At 34.9% G+C, this 15125-nt stretch overlaps 2 protein-coding genes across 5 annotated transcripts in view; one reads left to right on the top strand and one right to left on the bottom strand.

The window, feature by feature from the left end:
* Nucleotides 1-3897, bottom strand: part of LOC123536057 (seipin-like) — a 34955-nt gene extending 31058 nt beyond the window's left edge. For both annotated transcript variants that reach the window (XM_045318848.2, XM_045318856.2), the window contains exon 1: nucleotides 3655-3897. In XM_045318848.2, the coding sequence (XP_045174783.2) occupies nucleotides 3655-3857 (203 nt within the window). In that variant the 5' untranslated portion in view covers nucleotides 3858-3897. The remainder of the gene's footprint in view (nucleotides 1-3654) is intronic.
* A 201-nt stretch (nucleotides 3898-4098) lies between these two features.
* The window catches only part of LOC123536073 (poly(A) polymerase type 3-like), a 45313-nt gene continuing 34286 nt past the window's right edge, over nucleotides 4099-15125 (top strand). For 2 of the 3 annotated variants that reach the window (XM_053549227.1, XM_045318886.2), the window contains exons 1-3: nucleotides 4100-4305; nucleotides 12581-12735; nucleotides 12974-13040. In XM_053549227.1, the coding sequence (XP_053405202.1) occupies nucleotides 12581-12735; nucleotides 12974-13040 (222 nt within the window). In that variant the 5' untranslated portion in view covers nucleotides 4100-4305. Of the gene's footprint in view, nucleotides 4306-12580; nucleotides 12736-12973; nucleotides 13041-15125 lie in introns of all 3 variants that reach the window. The other variant, XM_045318876.2, reaches the window with a different exon arrangement.

Below are 15125 nucleotides of genomic sequence, written 5' to 3'. Positions count from 1 at the left end.
TGTGTGTGTGTGTGTGTGTTCAACATTCTGACACCTGGAAATTGTCCACAGTCCAGGTAGTGGTAATTAGCGAGTGCGGATCAAAGAAAATCAGGTGACTGTGATTTCGCTTTGAGGTTATATTTAAACGAATTTTGAAGTTCCAGTGCAACTATTTCGCTCAAGTCGCCCACTCGCGAGAGCCCTGAAAATACTGTTTATGAAATTAGGAATAAGAATAAAACGATCCTTTAAGCCCCTGAGAATATGAAAACAGCATACTCCTGGTTTAGTCCAACTAATTGTATGCAAGTTGCGATATTGTAACAATTTTTGCATAGGTCAATATCTCTCCTCCACGTACAACATAAGAAGGGCCTTTTCTGTGGTGATTCTACGCGGCGATATTTAAATCGCATTTAACTATTAAAAAACAAAAACATTAGTGAAATTTTAAGATACCTGGAAAGAATATCCATTTTTTCTTTCTATTCAATTGATGTTTATAAATGTGAATAAACAGCAAAACACGAGTTTGCCACTGTTTTAAACAAAGCACATATTTTACATGGCTCCGCTTCTTGTCTCTTGATCGATAACGACTAACCACACTGTCAGCTGTACTGAGTGTAATGACAGACATGAAAATACAGCGAGGTAGCCAAAATGAAACATAGTGTTTATGCTTTATTAATGTGTTTTACTGTTATGTTTAAACCATAAAATGATTCAGTTTTATTTTGTTTCACGATTTCATCTTTTAACTATATTGCCAGATCGTCTTTTGACCTAACTGTATTTTCACTGCAGAAAAGGTCTTTCTTGGTTTTGATGTAAAGAGAGGGATACTGCCCTACCACGAAAATATCTCAGAATCAGTTCTGACCTCAAATTATTTTGCCTAACTTCTGGTTTAGCCCCCAGACTATATATAAAGGTGATTCAAGACACTACGAATACTTGTCTATAAGAATGGACCTGAAGAAAGCTGCATATCCACCATCATTGCCTTGTATATACTCCTTGTTTACACCCCGGGGGCTAACCAGGAGTATATACAAGAGCTGTCTGTAAGACAGCGAGCTCCACTATTCGGGGATTTGACAGTAAAATGAATAGATGTCTCAATAAGAGACCTCTACTTTTAAAGGAAGATACACCAAGGGGCATAATTCTGTCAAGAAAAAAAAAATCAGAGTTATTGGGATTTTTACCAAAACATGCAGATGATGATGGTAAAGATTTATTTTTAGTTTCAAGTTTATTTATATTTGTATCAAGTTTATGTCAGAAAATGAAGTTTGTTAAAAAAATTTTAAATATTGAAAGGGGCATAATTTGGTCAAAAAAAACAAATAAGGTTATGGGGATTGTTACTACAATGCAGATGATGATTATAAGATACATTTTAAGTTTCAAGTCTTTATCTTATATTGCATTAATTATATCCAGAAAGCGAAGATTGCCAAAAAACTTTAAAATACAAAGGGGCATAATTTGTCAAAAAATACAATTAGAGTTATGGGGTTTGTAACCACACATGCAGATGATGATTTAAAGAATATTTTTTAATTTCAAATCATTATCTTTTAAAAATATCAAGATATGTCTATAAACAAAGCTTTCGAAAAAAAAATTTAATGGGAAAATTTAAATTTTAAGTATAACAATTTTGTGACCTTGACCCTTTGGGTTAATGGGCCCAAAACCTGCACATTCTTTGTTTGTATGTGGACCATGTTTATGGGGAACTTAAAGTAAGATATAGCAATAGATATGACAGAAAAAACAATGGTTGCGAAAAATTTTAACCTTAAAAATAACCTAAGTATAACACCTTGGTGACCCTTTACCCTTTGGGGGATAATGGGCCAGGCCCTGTACATACTTGTTTGTATGCTGGACAATATTTAGTTTAACTTACAGTAAGATATAAGCAATAGTAACAAAGCTATGACAGAAAAACAAAGGTTGCCGAAAAACTTTAACCTTAAAAATAACCTAAGTATAACACCTTGGTGACCTTGACCTTGGGTATAATGGGCTCAGCCCCTACACATAATTTCTTTGTATACTGGACAATGTTTATGTGAAGTTACAGTAACACATAAGCAATAGTAACAAAGATATGACAGAAAAACAAAGGTTGCCGAAAAACTTTGACCAAGAAAGGTCACACCGACGCCGATACCAGGGTGAGTAGAACAGGCTGGTAACATTGCCCGATCGAGCTTTCGACAATAAAACTAATATTTCTTGAAAAATAAAGAGGATATTCTTTCAAACTTGGTCCATTTTTTAAGCATTACATATGATACAAATTAAAATAAAAATAACTTGGTTGCCTTCAGTTTTGGTAGAATTATTCCCCTTTTCAGATTTTTATGATGTATAATTTTTGAAGTCCAAAAACATATGTTCTAATGCTAAGTTTAAAACAAAAAAGGGTTCAATGGCTTTCTTATGCTCTAAATTATTGCGCTATTACATGAATGTATACATTTTATTGTGCTTTCACTTACATTGTAAAAAAATGTTAGTTGTAAAAAAAGTGTTCATACATCTGCACTAGAAACAAATTATTCACCCTAAAGGTGTTGGCGCACAAGTTTGGAGCAATAGAAAGCCATTAAACCCTTTTCCGTTTAAACATTACATTAAAAACTAATTTTTTCGGGGCTTCAAAAATTATGCATCATAAAAATCTGAAAAAGGGAAGTAATTCTAACAAAACTGAAGGCAACAAAGTTATTTCTTCCTTAACATGCATCATATGTCATGCTTAATAAATGGACCAAATTTGAAAGAATTATCTTCATTATTTTTCAAGTAATATTAGTTTTTATGTCGAAAGCCAATGTTACAAGCCTGTAGAATAGCCCCCCTATTCTCCAAATAGTCATGGAGCTAAAAACTGATTAAAGAAAAATTTTGAAATAACTTAGGCATCAACTCTACCCGATATAAATGCGAGTGTGTAACTAACTGTCACTAAGAATGAATGCGAGTGTGTAACCACTTGTCACTAAGAAGGTGACAATTGATTCCTTACAAATATTCAAAGAGCTATAAAAATAAATAGATTGGCAACTTGAAAGGCATATAGAGCAAATCTCGCCAACCTCCCGTGACAAAAAAACGAGATCTCGTTACCGGAAGTGGCGCTTTCTCCACGCGCCATTTTGTATGCGAAAGCAATTATTCATCGGTAAAATAATTATCACCGTATGACCACGCTTCTTTCGATGGCAAAAAAAACCCTGTACTTCGTGTCTTAAGACCATTTCTCATTAAACTAATTTTGTTTTAGAAGCTAACATGTATTTTAAATGTAGTTTTAAAGGTACAAATTGTAACTCCATGCTCGCCGATGTTTGTTTTTAGTAAGATAACGCCGAATCACGCTCTGACACGAGCTCACGCGAGATTACAGCCAGTTGCCATTCTGTGTATTTTATACTTCTTTGAAATATTATAGTCCCCACTGGGTCTAATCCGGCAGTGTAATTTTTTTTAGAACATTGCACAGTTGCAACAATGGGGGGACATTGCAGCATTTCAGTGAACAGCTCAGTATTTTTTTGCAGCTGGTATTTAAAGTATGTGAAAAAGTAACATATCTTTTCATTAGCATATAAGATCTTCAAAGTATAAGACATTTTCTTGCAGTTTTACCTAAAGTGAAAGTAGACTGGTCTTTCTTGGGCTACAACAGGCACGTAATAGTAGTAATAACTCCCGTATAAAAAGACTGAGAACCAAAATAAAACACTGACTGTTGCAACTATAATTATTATTTGTTGAACTATGTCATTAAACGATGACAATGCTGAATTCACTTTAAATCTTAATTTGTTTACAAATTTTGGATACTTCATTGTGGCCTCTGAATTAATGGACTGGACTGCAGTCAACAAACCCAAAGTTAGCCTGGTACCCGACTGTATATCAAGAATCATTCTCTCCAAACATGAACGTAGAGAGTAAACACGGGCACCAGTCTAAATGAGGACATGTGTAACACCGTCTGAATTTTAGATCTTTTTCCAAACTAATTATTTAATTTAAAAAATGTTTATCATTTAATCTGAAAATTATTTAAATATAATATCAAGATAAATATTTACAAGAATTAATACAATTATTTAAAAAAAAGAAAAAGAAGATGATCATTCGGATATGTTTTAAGTTTTCCGCCATTGAGGAATTGAACACAACGAAATAAAAATTTCATTGTTCATAAAATGTTGGTTAGAAAATATTGGTAGCAGTCACATTGATTTCCTCATACGAGGTTGAAATCTTGATATCATTAATTCGTTCAAGGTAGTTATTGTTTTAGAATTTTAATAGAAAATCTTCGCAACTGTTGAAAAAATATGTATTTCTTAGCACTCCCCACCCACAAGCATAAAAAATTGAACTAGTTTATCCTCGTAGTACAGTAAACATAAGCATTTAACACAAACCAATATGATGCATACTTACTAGCTAGATATCATTTGTTACATACATGGTGGTATGAAATTATGGCAACACTGGTCTGGCCTTTTCTTTATCTGCATGGATGTTGTGCCGATTATCTGTATCCATTACGGTGTAGGGCCTGTTACGGCATGGACCCTTATTTTTTGTTACGTCGGACTTCAATATTTTACGATTTTGATATTTCATATAGTCCGACGTTTTATCGAAAGTATGAATTTCCCGTTAGAGCTTTCCGCAAAAGTCCTTGCGGAAGGTTTTACAAGTTCATGGTAGAAGTGACTTAAAAGCGATAGCTAAATACCAACAACGGACACAAAAACCGAATTTACACATCCATTGAGCATACTGTCTTACTGAAGATATTGAAGATCAGTCTGCACTTTGAAAATCAAATTTACATCCATTCACTTTCGCAACACAACACGAAACTGTCAAATCTTCTTTATTATAAAGAATAATTTTAGATGAAAAAATATTCTTACGGTCGGATTTGAAAAAAATTGCGGCCCGTTACTAACGTATTGTCTATGTAGTATGCATATGTTTATAATCGATGGGTGTAATCAGCATTTATTGGTTGTAATTTTATTAAAAGTTACTTAAATTAGTTGTAAAGTCATATGAAAGCAGTTTAAAGGGCTAGTCCACATGCGTTCGGCGGTACCCATGCTTTGAATAATGGCCACAGATTTTTAGCTCACAAGGTGAGCTTTTGTGATCGCGTGGCGTCCGTCGTGCGTGCGTCCGTCCGTGCGTGTGTAAACTTTTGCTTGTGACCACTCTAGAGGTCACATTTTTCATGGGATCTTTATGAAAGTTGGTCAGAATGTTCATCTTGATGATATCTAGGTCAAGTTCGAAACTGGGTCACGTGCGGTCAAAAACTAGGTCAGTAGGTCTAAAAATAGAAAAACCTTGTGACCTCTCTAGAGGCCATATTTTTCTTGAGATCTTCATGAAAATTGGTCAGAATGTTCACCTTGATGATATCTTGGTCAAGTTCGAAACTGGGTCACGTGGGGTCAAAAACTAGGTCAGTAGGTCTAAAAATAGAAAAACCTTGTGACCTCTCTAGAGGCCATATTTCTCAATGGATCTTCATGAAAATTGGTCAGAATGTTCACCTTAATGATATCTAGGTCAAGTTTGAAACTGGGTCGCGTGGGGTCAAAAACTAGGTCAGTAGGTCTTAAAATAGAAAAACCTTGTGACCTCTCTAGAGGCCATATTTCTCAATGGATCTTCATGAAAATTGGTCAGAATGTTCACCTTGATGATATCTAGGTCAAATTTGAAACTGGGTCACGTGGGGTCAAAAACTAGGTCAGTAGGTCTGAAAATAGAAAAACTTTGTGACCTCTCTAGAGGCCATATTTTTCATGTGATCTTTATGAAAATTAGTCAGAATGTTCACCTTGATGATATCTAAGTCAAGTTCAAAACTGGGTCACGTGCGGTCAATAACTAGGTCGGTAGATCTAAAAATAGAAAAACCTTGTGACCTCTCTAGAGGCCATATATTTCATGAAATCTTCATGAAAATTTTTCAGAATGTTCACCTTGATGATATCTAAGTCAAGTTCGAAAGTGGGTCACATGCCATCAAAAACTAGGTCAGTAGGTCAAATAATAGAAAAACCTTGTGACCTAACTAGAGGCCATATTTTCCATGGAATCTGTATGAAAGTTGGTGAGAGTGTTCAGCTTGATGATATCTAGGTCAGGTTCATAACTGGGTCGTGTGCAATCAAAAACTAGGTCAGTAGGTTGAAAAATAGAAAAACCTTGTGACCTCTCTAGAGGCCATATTTTTCATGAGATCTTCATGGAAATTGGTGAGAATGTTCACTTGATGATATCTAGGTCAAGTTCAAAAGTGCGTCACGTGCCTTCAAAAACTAGGTCATTAGGTCAAATAATAGAAAAACCTTGTGACCTCTCTAGAGGTCATATTTTTCAATGGATCTTCATGAAAATTGGTCAGAATTTTTTATCTTGATGATACCTAGGTCACATGTGCTCAAAAACTAGGTCACTATGTCAAATAATAGAAATAACGACGTCATACTCAGTTCAACACTGGGTCATGTGGGGATAGGTGAGCGATTCAGGACCATCATGGTCCTCTTGTTTACAAGTGTCGTAGGCTAAACGTCTTTGTTTTCGTCTAAGCATGTATAATTGATTCTACATATTTATTCGGTGTTGTATTGTTCATGATATTTCAATAAAATACGCTAGAAGAGTGTGTGAAATGCGTCAGGGGAAGTGATTGGTGGTGCAGTTTTAGTTACGTAAACCAATGTTTCACGTGTTTGGGAGTTTTCCTACATTACACTTCAATAAAATAAAGTCGTAACCTGTGCTATGCAAATGGCTGACATTCGATTAAACTTGACACAGGGACATGTTGAACGTCCAAATATTAAAAGGCGCCCTGTGCAAGTTTAATGTTATTGAACTAGATCCTGCCATGCCTACAAGGTCTACGTGCTCGTGAGGGGTTCGACCTAAACGGAAGATAGATAGATTGTTATCCGTACGGCTAAACATACTGCATATGTATAGTTGAGCTTTTCTGAAAGGCAGTGGCTACCTAGACTAGCCGGCTCTATATATAAAATACATATCATGTATGAACATAAAGGTCAAGGTTTGACAGACTGTATTATAAAGGATCATTATATCAATTAAATAAATTACATTTGTTGTGATGGAAGTGTCTAGGGATACGGATCCGTACCTCTAGAATCTGATTCTAGAGGTACGGATCCGTACCTCTAGACAAGCCTGTTAGGGGTTTTCTAGGGGTAAGGACCTCCTTTTTCTACATAATATTATGTAGGGTTATATCTATCTTAAATTTTGTTGAAAATGAAATAAAAGATAAGACTTATCTAGTGTTCACTTAAAACTTGGATCTAAATGGTTTACAGATACCAGCGTTCACCCGATTGTTTACCTTCTCTTTCAAAACCTAAATAACCGAAGAACTGCAAATGAATACACTGTTCCGTGCCGATAAGTTTGTTGTAAAATAAACTGTTGGTAACAGATAAATGAGTGCTTGTAACTCTTAAATGAATTGTATTTGAAATTCTGCAGAAAAAAAAATTAAGCATAATAATATGCACCTATTTATTTTGTTATTTTACAAGATATAGTGATAATCAGCACGGAACTGATTGTTTAATAATCAATTAACCAACATTACATAAAAGAAACTCGGGGCATTCGGTAGGTTCTGAAACTCAAGAGTCATTGACTCTTCAGCCTAAATTTTCAAGAGTCAAAATCAGATTTTCACGAGTCGAGAACAGTTTTTCAGGGGTCAAGCTATACTGTTACTAATAAAACTCCTAAACAAGTACATTAGTAAGTACAGATTTTTTTAGCAATTTATATTTTAGTTGTCTTATTTTGCACATTGCCATAAGTGGGTGGGGTTTGGTGCCTTTGCATGATTTTATTCTCCGCAGATTCTTCAAAATAAGAGCTGTTTTTGCAATAGTGATCATATTTTTCTTAAATGCAGACTTTTTATTGGCTTTTTATTTAGACTGTACTAGAAAAATCTTGTAAGAAATGATAAAAATGTCCGAAAATGGCGGTCGCGAAAACGAGTGACAAATATGGAAAACGTAAGTAAACATTTAAAATTCTTGATAAAACACCCATTTTAAATTCCATTTTTTTCACCATACCACTTATAATTTCCGCTTTTAATTAAGTATGTAATTTGTTTAGGCCCAAACAAAGGCTCAGCAATGATAATAAATTTGACATAGACCCAGGGTTTCAGAAATCTCCAAATTTATTGGTAGCCCACTGGGCTACCAAAATTTTTATCTGGTAGCCCAAACATTTAAGTTTATTTGGCAATGGCCATTTCGGTTTATTTACTGTGTGCTTCTATACTACAGTGGATGGTATGATGAAATTATTAGAGGTTTCATAATTTTAGCCGTACGCAGATTGTTATAAATTTGTTCTCTTAAATAGCAATTATCATTACTCCTTTTTTCTCATTTTAAAAGGCAGAACTACATGTTTTTAAACTGAGAAATATTATCAGGAGTACTCCTGATAGTTATTGCATCATGGCAATAAAAAAAGGTATGCAAATCAATTTTTATAAACTTGCAAATTCCTTAGAATGTACTAACTTAGAGCTGTATGAAATGTAATTTATCTCAAAATTATTCAAAGCTGATTCTGTCTGGTTCTAAACATCTATCTGGTTTAATCAACGGACTAGAACCGCGTATATAACGTCTCTCAGTTTCTTGGCACTGTGTATTCACTTATCCGAATTTATGTTTGTCCAAAATTCTGTATACTTTCTGATATTTTGCTAAATCATGGTCGATTTTTTTTTTTGCATGTTAGGCAAGTATTTAAACTGAAAAGCTTAAACAATCAGTGTAAGCACTAAACTGCCTCAAAATCAAATATCTGTTCTTTCTGATCGCTTGATAAATATTGAGGTCAGCGAAACCGAAAGTACACCTTGGCAGGTGGCGCTAAAATGACGCAATTTTAAGACTGGTTTGCATATTCTTTTAAACAATACCAATCAGCGAGTTTGATGTTATTGGATCAGTCAAAAATCACTCGTGCACGTGTTTTTGTAAACATTTGCCTGCGGGTACGATTAAACGGTTAATTGTTTGCCGATTGTGACAGTAGGTGGTAAGATAATTAAAGCCTCGGGCATGTATCTCTTGATAAACAAGGGGATTATAGACAACTATCAAAATTATATTTGAAGACTAAATTATTGATTTCCGGGCTACTCGATACGGAGTTTCAAGGTAGTCCGGCGGGCACGCTCTGAAAAAATTTAGTAGCCCAACAGAATTTTCTGGTAGCCCTCGGGCTCCGGACATGGGATTTCTGAAACCCTGCATAGACCGTAACGGCCGACCGGCTCATGTAATTGTATCAAGCACACAAAATAATTAACAAGTGGTACAAACACGATAATTTAAGGCTCATTGTTTATCAATTAACTTTTACACATCGATCAATAGACACCTGCGATAATGACATGGCATTATTGTACTAAATACACACCGCGAGAAGACCATGTGTGGCGTGACTACTTCCGCTTGTGCAGTGGGATTTTGATTGACAAGGGGCAGAACTTTCAGACTCGAGACGCATCAAAGTAAATTTCCGCGAGTCAAGCCAACACACGGGGCATATTCTGTGTGGGTCAAATACGAGTTTTTCTTGATTTTTTGCGGGTCAAAACCCGGGACCTCGGGTCAACCGAACGCCCTCAAACTGTTTGTGAAAACGTCCCTTTTATCTCGTAACGGCTAAATGTGTGGAAAACATAAATACCCTAAGGGTTAATTTTCATTATAAATAGTTTTTTTCCAAAGATATTTAACTTTTTTTTTTGGTTTAATCTTTTTTTTCTGCCAGTTCGAATCCTCATGATTTATTTGGTGTTCCTCGGTTATTCACGTTTCCAAAGAAAATGTAACAAAGCGGGTGAACGTTGTTATCTGTAAACCATTTAGATCCAAGTTTAAGGTGAATTCTGATGAATTCTTATTTGTTATTTCATTTTCAACAAAATTTGAAATGTAAATGACCCTTAATCTCTAGAAAATCGGAGGTCCGTACCCCTAGAAAACCCCTAACAGGCTTGTCTAGAGGTATGGATCCGTACCTCTAGAATCAGATTCTAGAGGTACGGATCCGTACCCCTAGACACTTCCTTTGTGATTTTGTTATCAGCAAATGATCAGAGTGGATCTTCATCGGCATGTTTATAAATTCTTAAAATAAAGTTTTTAATGTTTTTAGCTCGACTATTCGAAGAATAGTGGAGCTATCCTACTCGTCCCAGCGTCGGCGTGAGCGTCACACAAATGTTAAAGTTTGCGTACCACCCCAAATATTTTCAAAGTCCATTGAGATATTGCTTTGATATTTTGCATACTTGTTTACCATCATGACTCCATTCTGTAAAAAGGAGGAGGCAACTCTGTCAAGCATTTTGACTGAATTATGGCCCCTTTTCGACTTAGTATCAATGTTAAAGTTTGCTTATCCACCCAAAATATTTTCAAAGTCCATTGAGATATTGCTTTCATATTTTGCATACTTGTTTACCATCATGACCCCAGTCTGTAAAAAGGAGGAGGCAACTCTATCAAGCTTTTTGACTGAATTATGGCCCCTTTTCGACTTAGAATAAATGTTAAAGTTTGCGTACCACCCCAAATATTTTCAAAGTCCATTGACATATTGCTTTGATATTTTGCATACTTGTTAACTTTCATGACCCCAGTCTGTAAAAAGGAGGAGGCAACTCTATCAAGCATTTTGACTGAATTATGGCCCCTTTTCGACTTAGAATAAATGTTTAAAGTTTGCATACCACCCCAAATATTTGCAAAGTCCATTGAGATATTGCTTTCATATTCTGCATACTTGTTTACCATCATGACCCAAGTCTGTAAAAAGGAGGAGGCAACTCTATCAAGCATTTTGACTAGATTATAGCCCCTTTTCGAGTTGGAATAAATGTTAAAGTTTGCGTACCACCCCAAATATTTTCAAAGTCCATTGAGGTATTGCTTGCATATTTTGCATACTTGTTTACCATCATGAAACCAGTCTGTAAACAGGAGCAGACAACTCTATCAAGTATTTTGACTGAATTATGGCCCCTTTTCGACTTAAAATATGCTTATTGTAATGTTAAAGTTTTACTCATAGCTTATTTTATACTATCAAGCACTGAGAATAGTCGAGCGCGCTGTCAGCTGACAGCTCTTGTTGTAGTTTGTTATATATTGAAAAATATTTTTGATAGATGATGTCAATTGTCGGCGATCCTTTAGAATTAGGTCTTTGATATGTAATTATCTTTCTTATTTAGTATACGCTGTCCGTCCGTAAGTTTGTCACAACGTTAACTTCCAACGTTAACTTTTTGCATGAAGGCACTTTACTCGCGAACCACTGCACCCAGGACCTTCAAACTTCACATGCTGATAGTACTTATTGAGTACATGACCCCTACTGACTTTGGGGTCACCAGGTCAAAGGTCATCGGGTCAAAGGTCAAGGTGCTGCGGAGGCATTTGTCACCATTAGTGACAGCTCTTATTTTAACTGTTTGTTTTGTTTTGTTTTAGGAATAAATCACGGAATCTCAAATATGTATCGAGTACGTTTTAACATAACAAAATATCGGCCGATATAATATGAGTGCGTAAATAAGGCGAAATACACAGGTTAAACACAGATAATAAATAATAAATCACAAGAAATGTAATATAATGTAATAAATGTAATAAAATATAATGATCCTTTATAATACACTTTATTAAAGCCAGCTGCCTTGACTCACATTGTATATATATAGAGCTGGCTACCTAGCTACTGCCTTTCTGAAATTCATCCCTGCTTATCAGATCCCCATAGTTAGGGATAACAAATGATTTCATTTCTTTTAAGTGAATGGTACATGCTATATATTGTTAGAATGATCTATTTTTAAGAGAAACAATGGTGAAAAGTTATAATGAGTTAAACCTGGTGACTGTCAGCATTTCATTTGTCAAAAGTAGGACAAATCTTATTCAGAAAATTGAGAAGTATTTATCAAGGGAAGTAATTTAGAAGTTTATAACTAGAGCTCACCTGCTGGAACTCCCGAGGGGGGGGGGGGTATTTGGAAACGTTGACACAAGAAAGCGCAAGTTAAACGTATATTTTTATGTTATCAAGTCTTTCTTTAATGATTAAATTCGATAAAAAAAGGTCCTGAGAGGTCCTGTCAATCGGCAAATAAGTCGTCAGCAAAAAAGGCTTAATTTCAATAATATTTTTTTAATGCGATAATTTTCCGAAATTAAAAAAAATCTCCCCCTTCGGAAGTCGCTTATGAATAGAAATTAGCCTCGTTTTGATATTTTTATAGAGTTAAAGGCAGTATTTCCCGGGAATTCCCAGTATTTCCCACCGTCCTGTCTTTTATGAGTATTTCTTGCTTTTTTTGCCAACCTTGCATAGTCAGTAAGTTATCTGGAGCATTGTTGAGGTACTTATTCATGCCAAGGTCTATTATTTTGATTTACATTTTCAGATGGCACTTGACAGTGCTTCACAGAAGTACCCAGGTATTACTTCACCAATAAGCCTGGAAGGTCCAAAACCTGTTGATCTGAAACTCTCAGCAAAACTTGAGGAAACAATGAGGCCTTTTGGGGTATTTGAGAGCGAAGAGGAATTAGCGCATAGGTACTCTATCATTAATAAATTATAGTATACTGCATATATTTACCATCCTAATGAGTTTTACTGATTTTGCAGCAGTTAAAAGTTGAAAATACTTCGTATTTGCACTCTACAAAGTTTATTTTTTAAAGCTTGTTCAAGCAGAATATTGTTGAAATAATTATTGATTGACATGTTGATTATGTACTGTCATGACTTAATATTAAAGTTTATCTGAATGAGAAAAAAAAACATTTTTCAGAATGGAAGTTCTCAATAAAGTAAACATGCTTGTGAAAGAATGGATCAGAGATGTCAGTCGGAGAAAGGTAAATAAATTTTATTTGCTTGCCATGTACAAGTGACAGCCAAGTGTTATTAGATATTTTGTTACAACAATTCCTACAATCCTGTTACATTGATAGATTTCCTACATTCCTGTGGATGGCCTAACTATGTTTGTTCTAAACTATCTTTCTCTTTTGATAGCTTTCCTGTATTGCTGTGGACGTCTTAACTTTATTTCTTGTTTGATAGTTTTTCTGTAACCTGTGGACGTCTTACTTAGATATCCTGTATTCCTATGGATGTTGTAACTACTGGTATGCTTCATGTTTGATAGATTTCCTGTATTCCCGTGGGTGTCCTACTATGTATCTTGATCTTGTTTGATAGATTTCCTGTATTCCCGTGGATGTCCTAACTGTGTATCATGTTTGATAGATTTCATGTATTCCCATGGATCTCCTAACTGTGTCTTGTTTGATAGATTTTCTTTATTTCTGTGGATTTCCTAGATTTTTAACTATACATGAATCGTGTTTGGTAAATTTCATATATTCCCATGGTTCTCCGATCTATGTATCTTGTTTGATAGATTTTTAGCTCCACTATTCGGAGAATAGGGGGCTATTCTGCTCGCCCCAGCGTCGGCGTGACCTTTCTTGGTTTTTTCGGCAACCTTTGTTTTTCTGTCATAGCTTTGTTACTGTTGCTTATATCTTACTGTAACTTCACATAAATATTGTCCGGCATACAAACAAAGTATGTACAGGGGCTGGGCCCATTATACCCAAGGTCAAAGTCACCAAGGTGTTATACTTAATTATTTTCATGTTAAACTTTTTCGAAAGCTTTGTTTGTAGACATTTCTTTGGTACTTTAAAAGATAGTGACTTGAAATTAGAAATATTTCTTTATAATCCTCATCTGCATGTGTGGTTACGAACCCCATAACTCTAATTGTATTTTTGACAGAATTATGCCCCTTTTGTACTTAAAGTTTTTTTGCAATCTTCGCTTTCTGGATATAACTTTAATGCGACATAAGATAAAGACTTGAAACATAAAATGTATCTTTATCATCATCACCTGCATGTGTGGTAACAATCCCCATAACTCTGATTTGTATTTTTGACCAAATTATGCCCCTTTTATACTTAATTTTTTTAACAAACTTAGTTTTCTGGACATAACTTTGGTACTATATAAGATAATGACTTGAAACTCAAAATATATCTTTACCATCATCATCTGCATGTTTGGTTACAATCCCAATAACTCTAATTTGTGTTTTTTACAGAATTATGCCCATTGGTGTATCTTCCTTTTAAAGTAGAGGTCTCTTATTGAGACATATATTCATTTTACTGTCAAATTGCCGAATAGTGGAGTGCGCTGTCTTACACAGATAGCTCTTGTCTTTATTTCTGTGAATTTCCTACAGTTTTAACTATACATGTATCATGTTTGATGGATTTCCTGTATTCCCATGGATGTCCTAACTATGTATCATGTTTGATAAATTTCCAGTATTCCCATATATGTTCTAACTTTGTATCTTGTTGGATAGATTTCCTGTATTCTCATGGATGTCCTAACTATGTATCTTGTTTGATAGATTTCCTGTATTCCTGTAGATGTCCAAACTATGTATCTTGTTTTTTGATAGATTTCCTGTATTCCTGTGGATGACTTAACTATGTATCTTGTTTGATAGATTTCCTGTATTCCCATGGATGTCCTAACTATGTATCTTGTTTGATAGATTTCCTGTATTCCTGTAGATGTCCAAACTATGTATCTTGTTTTTTGATAGATTTCCTGTATTCCTGTGGATGACTTAACTATGTATCTTGTTTGATAGATTTCCTGTATTCCCATGGATGTCCTAACTATGTATCTTGTTTGATAGATTTCCTGTATTCCTGTAGATGTCCAAACTATGTATCTTGTTTTTTGATAGATTTCCTGTATTCCTGTGGATGACTTAACTATGTATCTTGTTTGATAGATTTCCTGTATTCCCATGGATGTCCTAACTATGTATCATGTTTGATAGATTTCCTGTATTCCTGTAGATGTCCAAACTATGTATCTTGTTTGATAGATTTCCTGTATTCCTGTGGATGACT

This window comes from Mercenaria mercenaria, chromosome 1 (assembly GCF_021730395.1).
Source record: "Mercenaria mercenaria strain notata chromosome 1, MADL_Memer_1, whole genome shotgun sequence".
Taxonomy (NCBI): domain Eukaryota; kingdom Metazoa; phylum Mollusca; class Bivalvia; order Venerida; family Veneridae; genus Mercenaria; species Mercenaria mercenaria.
Note: the sequence above shows the minus strand (reverse complement) of the source record. Positions and strands in the feature narration are given on the sequence as shown.